The sequence below is a fragment of the Pleurodeles waltl genome, chromosome 4_1 (assembly GCF_031143425.1).
Source record: "Pleurodeles waltl isolate 20211129_DDA chromosome 4_1, aPleWal1.hap1.20221129, whole genome shotgun sequence".
NCBI lineage: Eukaryota > Metazoa > Chordata > Amphibia > Caudata > Salamandridae > Pleurodeles > Pleurodeles waltl.
The window spans coordinates 650901017-650920298 of record NC_090442.1 but is presented as its reverse complement, the minus strand read 5'-3'; the positions used below and the strand labels follow the sequence as shown (position 1 = coordinate 650920298).

Here is a 19282-nt window from a genome sequence, read left to right as displayed (position 1 = left end):
AGAGCTTTTAGGGATTGAGACTGGTATATTATCATCCAGTTTGGGAAGAGCACAAGCTTTTTGAATTGAACTAAGGAATCCCACAGTCTTTACTGATCCCTTTGATACAGGTTCTATCCTGCTCACTTGAAAGCACTGAGGGACTGGTAGATCTTTACACGAGTCAGCACAACACTTAGGAATTGAGACTGGTGTACTGTCATCCAATTTGGGAGGAGCACAAGCCATTTGAGTTGAACTAAGGAATCCCACAGTTTTTACTGATCCCTTAGATACAGGGTCTAGCCTGCTGACTTGAAAACTCTGAGGGACTGATAGGTCTTTATAAGAGTCAGCACTGCACTTTGAATTCTGAGAAACTGGCCTAGATGGGCTGAAGCACTCAACAGAAAACAAGGGAATCGGTAGTGTGGCTTCTTGAACAGTGTCAGGGTTCTTTGTTTTGGCAGAGTGCTGGAAGTGAACTTGGGATGCACTAGCATGAGGCGAGGAATTAACCATCTTTTCTTGAGAGTAAATGTCTTGTGCAGAGGTAGCAAAAGCACTTCCACGGTTACGAACATTCTTACTGGCTTCAGCTAATAGATACTGCAAAAACTCATTACGTCCTTGTAATTCTTCTAGAGACAGGGACTGGGGGTCATAGCCACAAATAACATAATAGTCTATCATTGAAAGATTAGCAAGCCACTCAGTGTAGTACTGAACTTGCAAGTTATGGTTTTCTTTAACAAGTCTATCCTTTAAACTAAGGCCTTTTTTAGAGGATTTCAGAGAATGTATAGGCTTAGAAAGGGGTGTCTTAACATGATAGGAAAGCCCTTTAGGTTTGTGTGTGCCTTTACTGCCAGGGGAGCTTGAAATGTTTGGGTCGTGCATTCTGTCACGGTTTCGGGCGGGTCTGATCAGGACTTTGGTTGGGACACCCCTTGAGGTCACCGAATATCCTAAAGAGGTAGTACACTGGGGCAGAGGAGCAGCTAAAGGCATACACGGAAAGGACAGCTATGGATAGGCACAGGAAACAGGAAAGTAAAAGCAGAGCAACCCTTGTGTGAACAAACAGGAAACGGACTACCAGTGGACAAACACGCTGGGGTTGTACACAGAGTAAGGCGCAGAACCTCCCACAGTGACAGGGAATCTCAAGGCCTCTGTGCAGTTTGCTCTTACAGATAGTCACCCTGCCAGCCCCATAGAAAGGAGGCAGCAGAAGTGATTCTGTCTCTGGACCCTAGAGCACAAACAAGGATAATACTTACATACACAGGACACGCTCTTGTGGGTCCAGCTCGAAACACAGTGGCGATTCCTGAGAAAACAGCAATAGCACACTGTCACTGTTAGGCACGAAATACAACGTATAACACTGGACAAGGATGGGGGCTGGAATTGCCTCCTGGAAACCAGGAGCCAACCCCAGTACACAGGAGGACACGTATACACTGGTGAAGACTGATAGAACACTTACCAGACACAAAGAACCAAGAAGAAACAGAAATAGAAGGGAACAAACAAAGAGGCAGAGGCAAGAACTAGGAACAGGCTCAGGCTGAAGCAAAGGCGGGTCTAGGACTTGAAAACAGGGCGCAAACTTCTGTCTGGGACAGACAGAGACAGGACTGGGAAACTGAGAACAGGCTCTGGCTGGAACAGGCAAGGACAGGACTGGAATACAGGGAGTAGGAAATGAGCAGTAAACAGGACTGGGAAACAGAGAGAAGGTTCAGGCTGAAACAAGGCAGGAGCAGGGCAGAGAAACAGGGAGCAGGCTTTGGAAGAAACAAACAGGTACAAGGCTAAGAAGTAGGGAGCAGACTCTGGCTGGAACAATCAGGAACAGGGCAGAGAAACAGAAAACAGGATCAGGCTGGAACAGAACAGGAACAAAACTGGAACACCATCCGACAAGGGGTCTGTAACACAAAGGAATTGAAGTCCGATGCACGACGGGGAGCTTGAGGAAATGGCTGCTTATAAGCAGTTCCAAGCTGGGCTGCACAGGAGAGGTTTCAGGTGTGTGTGGTTTTGGACACTTGCAAGTCCTGGAGGAGAGGATCCAGTGAAAAGGAGCAACTGGATTTCTCCCATTGAAAACAATGGGAAACAGAATCCGGGTTTTCCTGACTACCAAGCTATGCATTATGGGATTTGCAGTCCCAAGAAGCAAATGTAGTCCTACACAAGTGTAACATGGAGAAAAGAGAAACAAACAGGAGTCAGCTAGGGACTCTAGATAGGTGTTCAAGGTGATTCCCAGGCTTCTGACAGTCCCCTTACAGCGCCCCCTGGAAATGGGACGACCGAGTCGTAAGAAAACCAGCTTTCTAACGGCATTCCATTCTCTGTGAGTTTTATGGCCACCATTGATTACCCTTGCTTTATACCAAAGTGGAAAAGAATCATAAAAACACTCAGACATCCGGGTTCCTGTCCCGGTAAAGAGAAGATATGGCTTTCTCTCTACATGGACAAGTAATGGCTTCAGGGATAGCCATTATAGAGGATACCTGTATATGTATGTGTGCGCCAATCAAAAAGACGTGGATATTTGCAAGTATTCGTAAATAAGGAAAATGCATTGGTCCTGGAGTCAATGTTTGAAAACACACTAATATTTCCACAGGTTCCCAGATCAATATTCTGATGTTGAATTGTACTAGAAATACACTCGCTCACACAATACAGTTATACATATATAGACAAACACTGTATATATTTTCTTATTCCTCAACTTGCAACTGTTTATACAGCTGTAGGCTTTACAAAAAAGGAGAAGGCTTAGAAACATAGAAGTGTGGGGTAGGAGATGCTCATTAATATTGAAAACTAGTGTGAGATGCTAACAAATGAGCCTTGTGTGTGAGATACACTGTGTTTTTACCACACATGAGAACTGTGGTGTGAGATACTCACAAACGTGTACAGTGTGAAACGATCACAAGCATGAGCAGCCTAGAGCCCAAGAGGCTCATAAACGGAGTAAGACCTTTGGCAACACTTGAAGCTCAGAATGGGCGATTCTATCACTCTTGAGACACCCCATGTGTGCCTGAGATGCCCCGAAGTAGCATAATGTGGAAGATGCTCACAAACACAAGAATCCTAGTGTGAGATACTCAGGAACATAAGCTTGTTGTGTGCAACTCTTAAAAACAAAATGTGTGAGATGAACACAAGCATCATGCAGGCACGAGAATCATGGTGAAATGTGTAGAGACACGAAAAGCATGGTGCCTGCGATGCTCACAGACACGAGAACCAAACTGACCAGCCCCCCCTCTCTCCTCTGTAGAGAGAGGTCTGTGTCATACACAGTAGCTGAAGGCATGTGTGGGATAAGAATAGCAAAGTTCACCTACAGGACTGGGTTCTTTTGGAGAAAATAACTCCTTGTGGTCTGTAAATGTGAGAACGGCCGCAGAGTTCCACTGACATTGAAGTAATGCGGTTTAATGAGGAAATCCCAAAATAAAGCACCCCTAGTCTATATAGACGTGTAGCCCTATGCAATAGCTCTTTTATTGAAGGTGAAAAAGGCATTTTCTGAGGCAAGAGTAAAAAAAAATTAACAAAAATAAACAATAGGGTGCAGAGCTCGTAAAACATGCCTCTGTATTTCCAAACAACACAATGGCAGTGTTTAAATATGCTCAGATTGAGAATAAAAAACATTTTTGTACGTAAAATGAGTATCATTTGTGTGCTGAAGCCTAACAAATACTGCAGAGATAAAATATATCAAGCATGTACTAACACAGGAATCTGGGGTTTGAGGCTTGCAGGAAGGCTGGCTTCCGGCCAGTTGTATATCACTTTTGATGCAACAAACAACCCAAGCCAGAAGAACGTGATGCCATCACAAGAGTGCGTTCTAGTTGGATACATGTTGAGTTGAAAACAACCGAAAGGCTTGTTAACCCCAAAACGTGTGCGCAGAAAATAACAAGGAACAAAAGGGAACATTACCAAAACATAGGTTTTGTTGAAAAGCATCTAAAAAATTGTGCATATACATGAATTCAAATATCCACGACTGCAAGGAGACAAATACAATTTTACTGCTGTGTAGACATGACCGAAACACCAAAAGGAGGCACAAAAATGTCAGTTTACCCACATACATGCAAGCTTGTTTATACGACATGCAAACAAACAAATGAACAACGATGGGCGTGACTTAAGACCACAGAGTAGACACAGCATGTCTCGTTGAGACAGCGCATGCACTGCCTCGGCGAGACCTAACTAGCCGCGCAATAAATTGTTATAGAACAGTGTTATATTTATTTTGGTTTGGCAGGCAGTGTTATTGGTTCCCTCTGAATCATTTCAACACCTGAGGAAATTAAGCTCTTAACTGGATGATGGCACAGCAGATATTATTCTCTTGGTGGTTACATTAGAATGCCAGTGGATTATAACTAGCTGTATGAAACCATGGGAATAGCAGAAGTTGGATATGGAAACAAAGTAAAAATGATTTGACTATTATTTTTTCCTTAACATGAACTTTAAACTGCCCCAAAATGCTTTCAAACGATCGGAATATAAAAAGGAAGAAAAGGGAACATTACCAAAACACAGGTTGGTCGGAAAGCAGCCAAAAACAAGCAAAGGCCTTCTTAACCGCAAAACGTGCAAACAGAAAATAAAAAGGGAACATTACCAAAACACGAGCAGGTTGGAAAGCAACTAAAAAAGTAGGTTGTGCATATGAACTGAAATAGCCACAAGTGCAAGGAGACAAGTTATAGGTCATTGCTCTGTAAGTGTAACCGAAACACCAAAAGGAGGGACAAGAAAGTCATGTTAGCTACATACACACAGGTTTTTTTAAACAATACGCAAACAGACAAATCAACAACGATGGGCGTAAATTAAGCCCACAGAGTACACACAGCATGTCTTGTTGAGACAGCGCATGTGCTGCCTTAGCGAGACCTAACTAGACGTGCAACAAATTAACGCTTGATGCAATGTTGTATTTATTTTGTATTGGCAGCCCGTGTTATCAGTTCCGTCAGAATCATTTGAACACCTGAGGAAATTAAGTGCTTACTTGGATGTTGGAATGGCAGATATTATACTCTTGGTAGTACCACTGGAATGCCAGTGGTTCATAATTAGCTGTATGAAGGCATGAGAATGGCACAAGACCGATATTGAAAAAAAGTAACTATGATTCCACTATTAGTTTTTTCCTAAAAAATGAACTTTAAACTGACCCAAAATGCTTTAAAACAATTGGCTCTGAAGCAGAAGATGTAAAACGTTTGATGTTGTAAAAAAGCAAAGGTTACCAAAGGTTGCACTGCAATTCTCCAACAAAAGTACAGCTGTTTGTTTGCTTTCTCATTTAGCACACCAGGAGTGCATGGCAGTCTCTCTTATATAGAAAAGGGCATCAGGGTGTCGTCCAAAATGGAGTCTGGCATCTGGCTTCAAATTGGCATCAAGGAAAATGGCTGACTTCTCTTTGTCCAGTGGGTTTAAATAAGAAACATTCCAAATTCTGTAGGATCTTCCATTGGAGGGTTCATAGGTTGGCTTCAAATTATCCAATGAAAATTGTCTTTCTACTAGCGCCCATTTATGCATTGTCCTTGGAGCCTTGGAACACAAGTTGCAACATGGTTTGCCAATTATTTTGATAACTGTACCTTCATTGTCCGCACCTGCAGAGACTGACCTTGTATCCAAGGGGATGAAACCGGCCTAGTACGAAACCTTGGAGATAAGTGTATTAGTCATCTCTACTGGAAAAATACAACTTCAAGCAAGAATATATGTTTCATTAGTTCAAGGAAAAGTCACGGAGTTAGAATTTGAGACCAGGCAACTAGGCCAAAGCCTCTACTAAATTTAAGCTAAGCAAAACAGTTCCAAATAAGAAATCATGGCATACATTTGCAATTATGACAGATTACTACATTTTTCAATTCTACATGAATAATAAAGCTCGTTTATAAAGATGGCGAACTACCCCAGGGCACAATTTCCCTCGTACATTATTTTCTTTACTAAAATCACACTACATTACACGATTATGGTTATATGATATATGAATATATGTTGGACCCTCTTTTTCTGCGTCATCACCAGCCACAGCGGCCTACGCTAACACAGATAAAACACATTAACATGTACAATGCCTAAAGCTTTCGAATTGCCAAGACCTATTGGCTTTGCCAATGCTAGTCGCCTTTTGCGTTAACATTCGTTTCTATTTCGTAACGCTCGTTTCTCGTCTTATAACTGCATCAATTATTTTCTGGGTTTACTTTACATTTCACTGTATGCTTTTATTATACTCTACAGAGAGAACCTCAATGCCCCTTATCAGTGCTGATGGCACGTTAAATAAACGGAGCCTATCCAGCGCTTTCCAGATACCCTCTCTCAGCAACCGGCGACTTATACAAAGGCAGATGCATTTATGTGTGCTCGTAGCTCTGCTCGGGTGCTGCTGCTTCTGCCTGCTGGGGCCGAGGTAGGACCTAAGGTGTCGCCTCTCCTCGAGCGGGCGGGGCTGCTGAGCAGTCTTCCGAGCTGACCAATGGCACTGACTTCTGAAGACTGCCGAACAGCGGGGATACACGATCCCGAGGGGGAAAACAGATCTCACCGGCGAGCTTCTGGGAGATGTAGTTTCAGCTGGATAGCGTTCAGGGTTGGCAGATGTTCAGCTTCCGGGATCACCACGACTACATTTCCCGGAGTCCAGCGGATTGGCATGGCGGAGCGCAATGACTGCGGAGTTTGACGAAGAAGTGGTGTTTGAGGTGGGTGACTGCTCCATCCATGATTAAGGACCTTATATGCTGCTATGAAAATGCACAGCAGAGCAGACGACTGACTGAAGCTAACCCGGGTTTCGGGGAGAAGCAGGGGTAATGGTCCAGGTGTTGTAAGGCTAGGGTGCTCGGGAATAATGGCATTGCTTGTAAACCTGGGACGCTAGGAATGCAGAGGAAATGGTCTTTGGCCTGCAAAGGAGATGATGCATGAGGCCAAGTCAATACAAATGGGTCTGCAGGTTGCAGTGGTATAGGTGCGAGGGGCAGCAGAACAGTAGCCCTTTCACAGGCAGCAGCGCTAGAGGTAATTTGATAGTACTAGAGCTGAGGGTTCATTCAGGGACAGCGGAGTTGAGTATCCCTGAGGTGCATGAAACTGAGGGGTGCAGACAGGGGCAGCAAAGCTGAGGGCTGCAGCAGAACTGGTTTCAGTCAAGAGCAGCAGAGCAGGCATGCATGCTGGGAATAGAGGGTGGAAGGGTGGGGTTCGGGAGGTGCTGCTGGAGTTCCTGAGGTGAATGAGCATTAAATATGGCGTTACGTTTTGTGTTTTATTGTGTCACATTTGCTGTGCGTTCAAAAACAGAGATTAAATGTCAGTTTAGTCTTCTGACAAATGACTCCATATTCTTTTAACTGGTGTTTATGTTTTTTTATCTTACTGCAATGTGTCAGGATTTTTGACAGTCTTGCTGATGTGAATGGAAAGGCTGTATGACAGTGCTGCCCAGACTGTGGATCGGTCGCGAGCCGATTTTTGGTGGGTCGCGAAAGCTCAAGCAATAAATAACAATGCTTTAAAATTCTGTTTTTATCTTGTCACATTTACTGTGCTTCAAAGACATACATAAAATGTCAGCATAGGTTTTCTGACAAATTGCTGCCTGTGTTTTTTAACATAGGGAATCGAGTCTACAAGCTGTTCTGACTTTGCTGTCAAACTGAATTATGTGACAGTCTAGCTGAGGTACAGGGAGTGTTAAAGGAAAGGCTCTAGGCTGTCATTTTTGTAACACGCTGTAGGTTGACATTTTTGTAACACGCACCAAAACGTAAATACCTGTAAATTAACTGTACAGTGCAGCAGCTAGGAAAACAACGAAGCACGTGTTTTTTTTAAAATGTGATGGAAACAAAGATCAAGACACTTTACCTGGTGATGCACACCTAATAAATATTCACTGAAACCCAATGTCCACACCTTATCATTTGTGTGCAAAATAGTTTTATCTGTAAAATTGTATGTCTGTGCAAATTTAGTGGCATTTTCAATGTAAATTGTGCTGCCTGTAAATTAAAGTGTGCTACAGCACATTGCTTTAGTTATATTATAAAACTGCTTTCTTCATGTCCATTACAGCTAGCTGAGTTACAACATTTTATCGTTATAAAAATTGGGTTGTGGTTCTAAAAAGTTTGGGAAGCACTGCTGCAGGTTATTGTTTTCTTCTAACATAATCAAATTTAATTACATATAAATGAGGTGTACAAATATTTCTAAATAAACAAGAAGCACAAAGTGTTTTCTTCCTAATTCTTTAGTGTGATGAAAATAAATTTTTTAATATGATCAAAACAAATAAAGGCACGTGGTGATGTGCATATGACTGGTATTCGCAGAAACCCAATTTCCAAAGATTTTTATTTGTGCGCTGTATAGTTTAATCAGTAAAACTGTATGTCTGTGCAAATTTAGTAGTAATTTCAATGGAAAAGATGCTGTCTGTAAAGTGTGCTACTGCACCAAGCTTGAGTATTATATTTGTGACTGCATTCTACTGTATGCAGCAATAGTTACTCACTACACCCTCAACACTCTCCTGCTGAATGGGTGTGGCTCACGTGCAGCACTTGTTTGTGTGATATTTGGCTTTTCAAATTCCCTATCAGTTTTGTGATGTAACATTTATGGCAGCACCCCCCAGTCTGAAAATTGTTCCAGGACCACTGTAGGCAGGGCCAACAGCGCTGTGGTTGCAGGCCGGAGCAGCAGAACAAAGGGTTGCAAGCAGAAGACTTGAGGGTTGCAGGCAGGGGCAACAGAGCTGTGATTTTGGACAGAGACAGCAGAGCTTTGGATTGAGAGGAGGGGGCAGAGCTGAGGGTTTCAAGAAGGGTCAACAGAGCTTCGATTTCAGACAGGGGCAGCAGAGCTGTTGTTACAGGCAGGGGTAAATGGGATGTTGATTCAGGCAGAGACTGCAGTTCTCTGGTTGCAGACAGTTGAAAAGAGAAATTGAGAAAGAAAAGATGATGAACGGAATGCTGAACAATGTCCAACATTCACCCCCCAGTGGAAGATCTGGTCCTAAATCCATTGTTTCTTTGCCCACCTTGCCACCCCAGCTTGGACCTGCCATATGCAAATCAATCTTGGCCTTGGTCCCCTTGGGAACAGTTCAGCTGAAAGTGCCATGTCAGATCCTCCCTGTACCGGAAACAAGCATCCTGGGACCGGTTTCAGGGTATCACCCCTGATCAGCCAGGCTAGCTTGAATCCAGTGGCACAGTGAGCCTGGGACCCACGTCTGGGCATACCTGGTGCACTTATGGTGACAAATGCAAATGGAACAGAAGATGGATGGATTGCTGAACAATGTCAAACATTCACCCCCAGTCATAGATCTGGGCCTAAATCCATTGTTTTTATTTTTGCCAACCATGCCACCCCAGTTGGACCCACCCACATGCAAATCAGTCTTGACCCTGCTATCCATGGGAACAGTCCAGCCCGATCTACCAGGCCAGGTCCTCCCTGGATCAGGAACATACATCCTGGGACAGGATTTGGGGTATCGTCCCTCATCAATCAGGCTAGCTTGGCACCAAGCTCAAGAGGTATTGGGGGACAGGGTTTAAAGGACTTGCTAAACTAGGCGTTGATGTGCAGTGGCAGTATTGCTGGGGTGGATAGGGAGAGGGAGAGGGAGAGGGAGTAGTTGTTGCCAAATAAGTACCGTTGTCTCCAGGAATTTCAAGGTCCATGATGCTCTGCTTTTCCCAGATGAGGTTGTGGTGCCTTCTCTGTGACATGGGTTGGTTTGTTGATGTATCATTCACCTGCTGCTTCTAGTGTGTGACCTGACAGCTTGTAGCTGTATGGTATTGATGGAGGAGACATTGTGTAAAATTACTCATGAATAGTTGTGTGAGGTGTATATGTTCGTGGTTGTATTGTGTGGCACATGACCTTTGGTTATGAATGGTAATTTTATGAGTGCCCAGGATGTCTGTTTGATGAGAACACATTATGTGATAATACATACAAACCCATCAATAGCTGTATGGCAGATGCTTGGTGCTAGGTGCCAAGGGGCTTGCAAGATAATGTCTCTCTAGCATGGTGGTGTCCCGGTAGAGTGCCAGAAGGCATACACAAAGAGAGGTATTATAAGACGCATCATATTTTGTAAGGTGGTGTGTCAGGTTAACATTAACGGTGGAGAGTCAGGACTTTGAGATTGGAATATTCCATTGGCGCATTTAGAGTAAAATATTTTTTTAGAATTAATCCTAAACCCTCAAGGTTAATGCTGCTTAATTTCTTACTAAGAGCCTCTACAACTGTATGGAATTAAAACAATAATGCGTTGTAAGACAGGTTTTCCACGATAAAAAAAAAAAATGGAAATAAACCAGGTTATTGCCACAAAAACCCATGGCAATCACATTTGGCGTTTGTGTTTTTGCTTATAAGGGTGTGAGGAAGGGAAGGTTTTAGGAATTTAGGGCAACAGATTACCACGTTGCAGCTATCAGCATCAGCAAGGAATCTGTCCTCAACAAAATGGCAAATGCACTCAAAAATATTTATTAATTCATAAGTTTTTAATTTTAAATAAATCATTTACATTTTACCTTTCAGTGTTTCAAAACTGTTTGGTGGATTTAAAACACGATGGTTGGCATGCAGTCTGCCGAGGGTTACCTCATGGTGGATACAGCTGTAGCTTTGCTGTACATCCGTCTCCTGTACTCATTGGAGCTGCAAAGTCTGCCATGTTGCTTTTTTGCGATTGCAATATGTAGTACTAGGAAGCCTCATTGTTGGCATTTGTGACTTTATATTTGCCCAGTCCTTTTTCATATACCTTATTTATTCAGCATACTAAGTGAATCCTACCTATTTTTTCTGGTGTTACGTTGATTGCCTCCTTACTAAACCTTTGATAACAAAAGGTCACCCCAACACTTCTACACTTTCGCCTGCCGAGAGGAAGATTCAAATTAGACATTTGCGTTGAGACGCCAAAATACCGCTAGTTTTGATTATTTGCTTAAGAACTACATTCATAGACAATAACTGTTGCGTTTCTGTTGCATTTTCAGACTATGACCCAGTGCATCCAGTACGTGTTACTAAGGGCCATATGTACGAACACATTTTTCCATTGACACAGAATGGGAAACACCCTTTGCTACATCTGGCCCTAAGACTGCAATCACAGTCTCCCCATGCAAGCTCTCACCTTTGTATCATGCTATGACCGGTATACACCAGTACTAGATTGTTTTTTAATTCAATCAACCACGCGCCACCTGCTGATCATTAATATCCTTGTTATGTTATCTAATTCCATTTACTGTGAGAGTACTGATGTCACTTTGAGTATTAACTTACCCAAGGATGTTATAGGAAAGGCACCAATAATAAGTGTTATCATTTGTCCCCAAGCAGTCTTTATTCACAGATTCTTTGATGGGTAGTCTTAGTAGTTCATTCAAATGAGTTTGAGTTTCTTTAAATACAAGTGATTTTTCTTAAATAACATATATATATTTGTTATTTTTTCCAAACATTTTTTGCTTAAAAGAGCTGCCAAAGGCAACCAACATGGTTTGTTTCTCTCCATGGAACTTCTTCGGGGCTAATTCCAGCTATGTCTCTCCTTTAATCAGTATTGATTCCAGCATAGGGAATGTGATGAAGGGCCAGGTTCTATAACCTATATTCATTGTAGTACTCAAATGTTATGAATGCAATCTTTGCTTTCTTGTTGTATTGAAGAGAGCATTTCTACTCCTAAGGAGTCTGTGTTCTCTGTGGAGACTTTCTAACTGTGAGTGGTGCAGTAAGATGGAGTGACTGCGCTCTAAAAGAAAAACATTTGTGCCTCGTGCACTCAGTGCAAGTCAGACTTGCCTCCCCTGCATATGAGAACATAAATGTGCTTGGTTTACCACTGAACTGCAAACTGGCTTGTCTCCTGCCGTCTCACAAGCAGGGCAGGCATCATTGCCAGTAACTTATTGCTGGAAGCTGTGGAGACAGGTCTGCTGTCAGCCTGCTGATTTAATTTGTGGCATGTCCGCCTTTACTAGCAGGAGGATTGATGCTGAAATGCTGCTGTTGGTCTTAAGCACATGAACATATTGAATCTGTGTATAGCCTTGAAAAAGCACGCCTTGCCCTGGAATCCTCGTGGTAAGAATATCCAAAGTGTAATCCATGTGCATACCTCATTTTAGTTTTCTCATCCAACCAATTTGAAATTATATTCCTGAGCTCTTCCCCTCTACCAATCACGTCATCTTGCCCTCCTTTGTCATTCACAGATGTGACAACCATGCTGGTAGCCCTTGGGACAGAAATATGATGAGTTGGAAAATATTATCCTATTAAAGGTTTTGACAGCTTAAGCAGTCCTGTGTCAAAAGGTTGCTGTTAAGCAAATCCTGTTTCACCAACAATTCATGTTGTATGCATATTAACTTTGGCCTGTCTTTTTGTGAGCTGAAGAGGAGGGGACTGGTGAAGGGATGCTGACAGACACCTTTTATATCTTTATGCACTATTGCTAGATTCTGTCCGTTTGCTGTTAAAATATGTAGAACTTTTAAGTAGCTTGATTGTGTGGCTGAATACTGGTAATGGATACGTATATGGCTGCAAATTAAAGCCACCTCTCGCACTTGTAAAAGCGCCAAAGCATTGTCATTTTACACTACTACGCAGAGCATTTGATGAGTGGTCTGGTAATGACTAGATCTAGATGAAAGGGTAACTCCTGCTCTCCTCACTTGATACGCGAGTTGTAGTGATGTGCCCTTTTGATGTCGAACCCTGCCAGACAGCGCAACTGTCTGGCTGCAAAAGACTTATTGGGGACATGACAATTGATCTGGATTGCATCTGCTTTTCAGCAACTTTTTGATTTTACAATCTTATTTGCTTGCTTTTGATTCAATGGCTTCATTTGTTTTAGCAAAACATATGTATAGGGATACAGTTCCAAATAAAAGGGCTCATGGTTGTTTCTTTTTATAGGAGGACTTTTTTAAGGGACAAGAACAGCATAACTGTTTAGGAGCAATAGCCATCACCCACCATTTTGGTGGCATGCTTCATCATTGGGCATATGCTCCTGGTAGGGCTTGCACTGCAGTGCCCTACGGGCCCCTCAAGGGGGCTCTTTGATGGATAGCTTTTGTTATTTAGCCAAAGAGTTTAACTGAGTAGACCCTGAATAGAGTGTAGACTGGCTTTATAGATGATTGAAGGTGATTAAAATTAACTAAAATTAATATATAAGGGTGTTTGTTAAAATTAACATTCAGCGGTCTTTGTTTAGATTAAAAACTGGTATGATCCTAGGGAGATGATGTTCCTTTGGATCTGATTGCTGTCAACATGCTTCTTGCGCTTTCACATTCCCAATCAGGATGTTTAGGCAATTCGTCAAGACATAAATTGTGATGCCTAATCTACATGCATAGATATTTTTGTAATACCATAAGAGAGGAAGTTTCTGGAGCGACCCAGATCCCTTCTTTATGAACTTTTTTTTTATTTTTAGCCCTTCTGTCACGTCTTTTTCCCTCCTGTGGAGCATAGCTTGTTCGATACCTCTCTGATTGGCTGCCATTTGTACTACCAAAGGTGTTCGCTTTCCTGAAGCCATTTTAAATATTTTGTTAAGCACTCCATGAAAGAGCTTGTGTTTTTCAATTGTCTCCCTCGTGTGCTTCTCTGCACACCCCAAGCGCCCCACCTTCTCCTTTCTCGCTGTCCCCTCCCTCGACCCAGTGCTTCACATCGAACTCTTGTGTTCTTTCTCCCCGCAGCCAGCACTCGTTATATCATCTCATTCTTCTCTCCCCTGAACAGTGCACCTGTACTGTTCTCCTCTGCCTGCCCTCCAGGTTGCTTTATCCCCAGCTAGCTCCCCTGTTTATTTTTTTAAGTGCAGAATTTTTTTTTTTAAAGCTTGCGCATACAAAATCGAAATCACTTTTGGACTGGTGTGAGGGTTTTTTATTTTGGGATCCCCACTAACCTAGTGTGGGGACCCAGGGATGACCTAGACAAAAACAGTGTGTTGTGCTGAACGTTTTGGTGGTGGCCCTAATGCCCTAGGATCACCACAGGGTGAGTTATGAGCAAAAATGTTTTGTAAAAGTAATGTTCAGCAAAGCACTATGGGCTAGTTTCCCAAGTGCAGTAAATATTGTAGCATCGGCTCTCCCGCTATGCCGGGAGAGCTGCTTTCGCTTTTAGAATTTCTGTTTTATGTAAAGCATTTACCAATTTCACATGTTTAAGGGGAGAGCCACAAGAAATGGCTCTAATTAGGTAACTGTGAACAATGTGACCAGCACTCCAATACCACCGATTGAGGTCAGGCTGTTGTGCTTGTCGCTTTGTGAGCACCATGGCCGCCATGCAGCACGAAGGGGAGAGACAAAATAAAATAAAAAACTAGTTTGCCATGCTGACGTATATCGGCAATCATGCAATAATCCATGTAACAGGTGTAGTCTGAGGCTACCCTGAGCATTCTAATAGAGAGAATTAGGAAAGAGTTCATGGTGTGTTTAGATTTTGAATCAGTCACCAAGCTTGTCCTGCAGGGATTTGCAGGAATATGTCATAGTATCTCTGGCCTTTTGACCATTGAGGGGAGAAAACAGGAGTCCAAGCCACAGAGGTGGTTTGACGCTAGGTGCTCAAAGGCCCATAAAGGTCTTAACTATGCCCTGAAACAAGTGCCTAGTGAAAGGGGGGTGTACAAATATGCAGGGAGGACTATAAGCAATTGCCCAGAGGAAATATCTGATTAGGAGAAAAGCATGGGAAAGATTTCATGAAGCAACTAAAAGAAATGTTCCCTGGCTGGAAAACTGTTTAATGCCCCTTATTTTTGTGCTACTCTTGATGTCACCATACCCCGTTGAAATGGGTGGAGCATTTTTTCTGAGCTCCATGGGATTGGCTCTGTTGCCGATTGTTTTGTCAACGCTCCCCAGTTTGATCACTCTCAGGTGAGTGCTGAGTTACTCCACCCTACACTAGATGAGGTTATTTATGCATGGTAGCAGAGTGCAAAAAATAAGGCACTGGGCTCTGATTCAGTCCCCGTTGACCTTTTTATTGATAATCGTGAATTGTGGGCTCCAATAATGACCTAATGTCTTAGGTTCTGCAGTTGTCACAGACCCCCACCCTCACCCCACCAAAGTCATGATCCACCTTTATGATAGTACTGATATTTAAAAAAGGTGACAGGGCAGACCCTTACTGCTTCCGCCACATTTTATTGATCGATTCAATTAGTAAAATCCTGGGAAAGGTTCTCTTGTGTCGGTTGGAATCTTGGGTGGCTGAGAAAAGTTGTTTTTCTGAAGTGTAATATAGGTTCTGAAAAAAGCCTGGACACTATTGGCCAATGCCTTAATCTTCATCAGGTTATTAGTAAATATACCATAAATATAGTGTCCCCATCTCACCTTCATGGACCTCACTTCAGCATTTGACTGAATAAACAGGGGTAAGCTTTGGAATGGGCATTAATGAGGCTTTGGTTCACTATTTGGCAAAGTTACATAAGGCAGCATTAGATATGGGGCAGGAGGGGAGTGCACTGACCCTGTTAAGATGAGACGCGGTGTGGGGAAAGGTTGTGTGTTTGCTCCATTTTTATTCTGCATCTTTATTAACGACCTAGATTGCTGGTTGAAAGATGGAGAAGCAGATACTCCTAAGGTGGACATTAGGGTGGGCACTAAGAAGTTACCTGATCTGCTTTATGCAGATGACTGTGTTTCAATGGCAAGGACAGGAGTTAGTCTTCAAAAACTGTTAAATAAATGTGTTTCTTTTGTGGATGACATGGGCTTAAGGACCAACTCGGCCAAGTCCCTTGCGATGGTTATGGGAAATGCATGTCTTTGTCTGAGGCCATATTATGTCTATCTATGAAGTCCAGACCTTCACGCATTTAGGTGTTACTTTTGGTTGCAAAAGTAACTGGTCCCATCTTGTCAAGGTCAGAAGATTATGGTTTGAAAAAACTATTGAAGCCCTCTTTAGATTCTCGGGAAGTTGGGCTTTAAACCACTGGATGACATGATCGCTATTTATAGGACATGGTGTGTGGGGCTATGGGAATACTTCAAACCTACAACCGAAAGAAAATTATTTTTGAGCGACTCCTATCTGTCCTCAATATCCCATGTCAAAGTTTTGTGAGGGAACATCTCTTCACACTGGGAAGACCAGATTGTTTTGACTGTCCCAAGAATATAGCGTCAGTCCCAAGACAATAGCTGAAACGTGATCTCCTCAATTTTTTCAAGTTACCCAGAGAGGCCTGAGCAATGAGGTTGGTGGAGCAGTATCATCCTTAAGTGACTACGGACGGCATTGAACCATATCTTCGGTTCCCTTTCTTGCCCACCAATGGCTTTATTTAGCGAGATTTAGGTTTAACACTGCTCACCTTTTTAGTATCTTACCTAAGCGCTGTTTATTCTGACTCCGCACTTGAACCTTGTCATGTGATTTGTGTACCGCACAGTCCATGCTACACTTTGTATTCTTTTGCACTTTATACACAGTACCTAGAAGGAAGTTTTTAATACCCCTGTTGAGAAGCCTGAATATTAGGAGGTGTACACCTGCCTTATTCTATCTCCAGCTTTTACAGTCCCAATATGTGTGTTTGATGGTTTACAAGTTTATCTCTGAAGTGGTAAGATAAGAAGTCTAGTGGGAAAAAAGCTATGATTTTTATTTTCCTTTTCATCTCTGCACAAGTCACTTTGTAGTGGGGTACATGTGATTGCTAGCACGCATGTGTTTATCGCATGCTGATTTACAATTTTTGCATCTGAGTCCTGCTGCTGAGCCTTTTACACTCTTAATATGTATTGCACATTTATATTTTGCACATTTTGTATTTTATTGATTGTTTTTATTTACTTGTGCTTTTTTAACGCCATATTGTCTTTTATGGTTGTAAACCGAATCAAAATGTTTTGAGCTGATCTGGCTTCTTCTTATTTTTTAACAGTTTGACTCTAGGCACGGTCAAGGTCCTTGTCAGATTTTGCAAGGATGCCCAAACAGGTAAAATCTTCATGACACAAATAAAGTGTCTAAGTTACAGCCCCCTCTGACTAAAGTCGCATGACACGAAAGCACAATAACCACCCTCTAAGGAAGGCCCTAGGGCCCTTGCTGGTAAGACCTGACCGGTCTTAGTTCACTGTGATGATTCTCCGAGTGAAGCGCTGGAGAGTTCGGAACTCAGCTGAGTTGCCCTCCCAGCCGTCAGCGCTACAAATCCTTTCTGAGGGAAAGTCAAGCACTTTCGCGAGGTATCTTTCTCTGGATTCTTCTGAGAATAGTGAGCGCGTCTCCTTGGACGAGCTGGTTATTTATGGGCGCCCCTCCAAAAGTGGCTACTAGGGTGGAATGCCTGGGAGATGTAGTGCAGTCTGAGAACCATACTGGACCAGGCCATGATAGGAAGTAACTAAGTGGAAAGCCACAGCTATGAGTCCCCACTCCAGTAGTCTAAGCAAGTCAAGACACAGCAAGGCAAGACACAACAAGGTACAGGTAAAGTGAAACAATACACATAGTCACTTGATACAGAACATATGCTGGCAGTGGGTGCACTATCGAGCAGAACGACAGGGAACATGGGATTTGCCACAAGGAGAGCGTCTCCTATTGCAGAAATGCCGTGCCAGGGACAATACACAAAGAGACGTGAAGTTCGAGCCCGTGGTGCATGGGCGCGGTCTCCAGAACGCACACCACCGGAGTGCTGACAGGCCCTTACATTAGATAACCACGCCCCCTTTCTCCGACCCTGATTTGTCATGGCATGTGATCCACTGCATGATGACCCTTATGTTGCCCTTGCGCCACTGTGGAATCAGATAAGTTAAGTGGGTGTCTCTGTGACGTCCACATGCAGTTGCCTTCATGCACACGGAAACCTAACCTGTCTTTGCCATTCACCTGTCGTTGAAGATTCCCAGAGACCAGTTCAGCTTCAGTGGTGGTGTGCGTGTTCCAGCCAGTCTAAGACGCTGCTGTGCTATTCTCACATTACAGATTGCCTAAATTCACCTAGGGCTCAGATCTGGATTTATGTGAGGCACCAGCATCTACCTGCATCTGCGGCACAGTACCATTGAAGGCCGCTGGTAAGGGCTGCAACCGACACACAAATACATCAGGATTATCTGGAATGGATTAAGGGCCTCTTTGCAAAACATATATTCTGCTCTGTCAGAGAAGACACCAGGATTAACTCTGCTCACAGGATCTTAAATTCACCACAGGATAAAGGGGAGCCATGCCCCCAAACTTACAGATGGGGGAATAGGCTAGTGTTGCCATTTTTTGGTTAATTGTGAGTAGGCATTTTATTTCTGGCTAGTCAGATATGAGGTGGGAGACTAAAATTGAGTAATCACTCGTCAACCAATACATTTCTCCTGAGCAGGTGGTAAGGTGACAATTTGCGGGTGGTTAGGAGGTCACCAACTCACACATCCAAAACCTATTCTGCAAGCTGCAGAGTGGAGTTCTGGTGTTCCAGATGCCTATGATCTCTCCAAGCCGAACCTGTCAGTCATACCTATGGCATGAGGCCTCAACACAGGTTTGTTAGGTCGAAGAGGTTTCACGGGCCAACAAAGTCTGGTTAAACAGGATAGAAGAATCCTTCAGGCAAAGGGAGAATGCCATGAGAATGGGTGGGACAAAGACCCTCATAAGGGGCGGGGACACAACCGGAATGGAACTAATCCCAGGGAAGGGAAATTATGAGAGTAACTGGAAACCTTCCAGCCAATCTGGGAGCTCCTATGAGAATGGAGGGAAGGGGAGGAGTTTCTCCCCATTTCTGGTCTTACTAATTATGAGTTTTTCAGAGAGTAAGAAACTCTCTCTTCTGGTTATTATACATTGCTTTAGTTCTCTCAGAATGTTTGTTCTATTACATTCTTAGCTACGATATATAAGATTACCCACAGTGTTCACCTCAGTGCATCTGGTAGGGTTGCCAGTGCTAATGTATATGGAAAAGAAATGATTTGCCAATTTAGAATAGATCTAACACATAACAGCCATAGCAGCAATGCCCCAGCACCAAGCTAATGACATTATTTGTAGGCCTGCCCAACGCAACGTGATTTATCACTCAAATATAAAACTTAAAATATATTTTGGAAATTCAGCTGTT

The 19282-nt window shown here is 43.0% G+C and overlaps 1 protein-coding gene across 5 annotated transcripts in view; it reads left to right on the top strand.

Annotated features, from left to right (window-relative positions):
* The first annotated feature begins 6516 nt into the window (after positions 1-6516).
* Positions 6517-19282, top strand: part of VEZT (vezatin, adherens junctions transmembrane protein) — a 201952-nt gene continuing 189186 nt past the window's right edge. For 2 of the 5 annotated variants that reach the window (XM_069229098.1, XM_069229097.1), the window contains exon 1: positions 6521-6785. Coding sequence is in view for 2 of the 5 variants with exons in the window: in XM_069229100.1 (XP_069085201.1) it covers positions 6750-6785 (36 nt within the window). In the remaining 3 variants the exon portion in view is untranslated. Of the gene's footprint in view, positions 6786-19282 lie in introns of all 5 variants that reach the window. The other 3 variants (XM_069229100.1, XM_069229099.1, XR_011202311.1) reach the window with 2 other exon arrangements.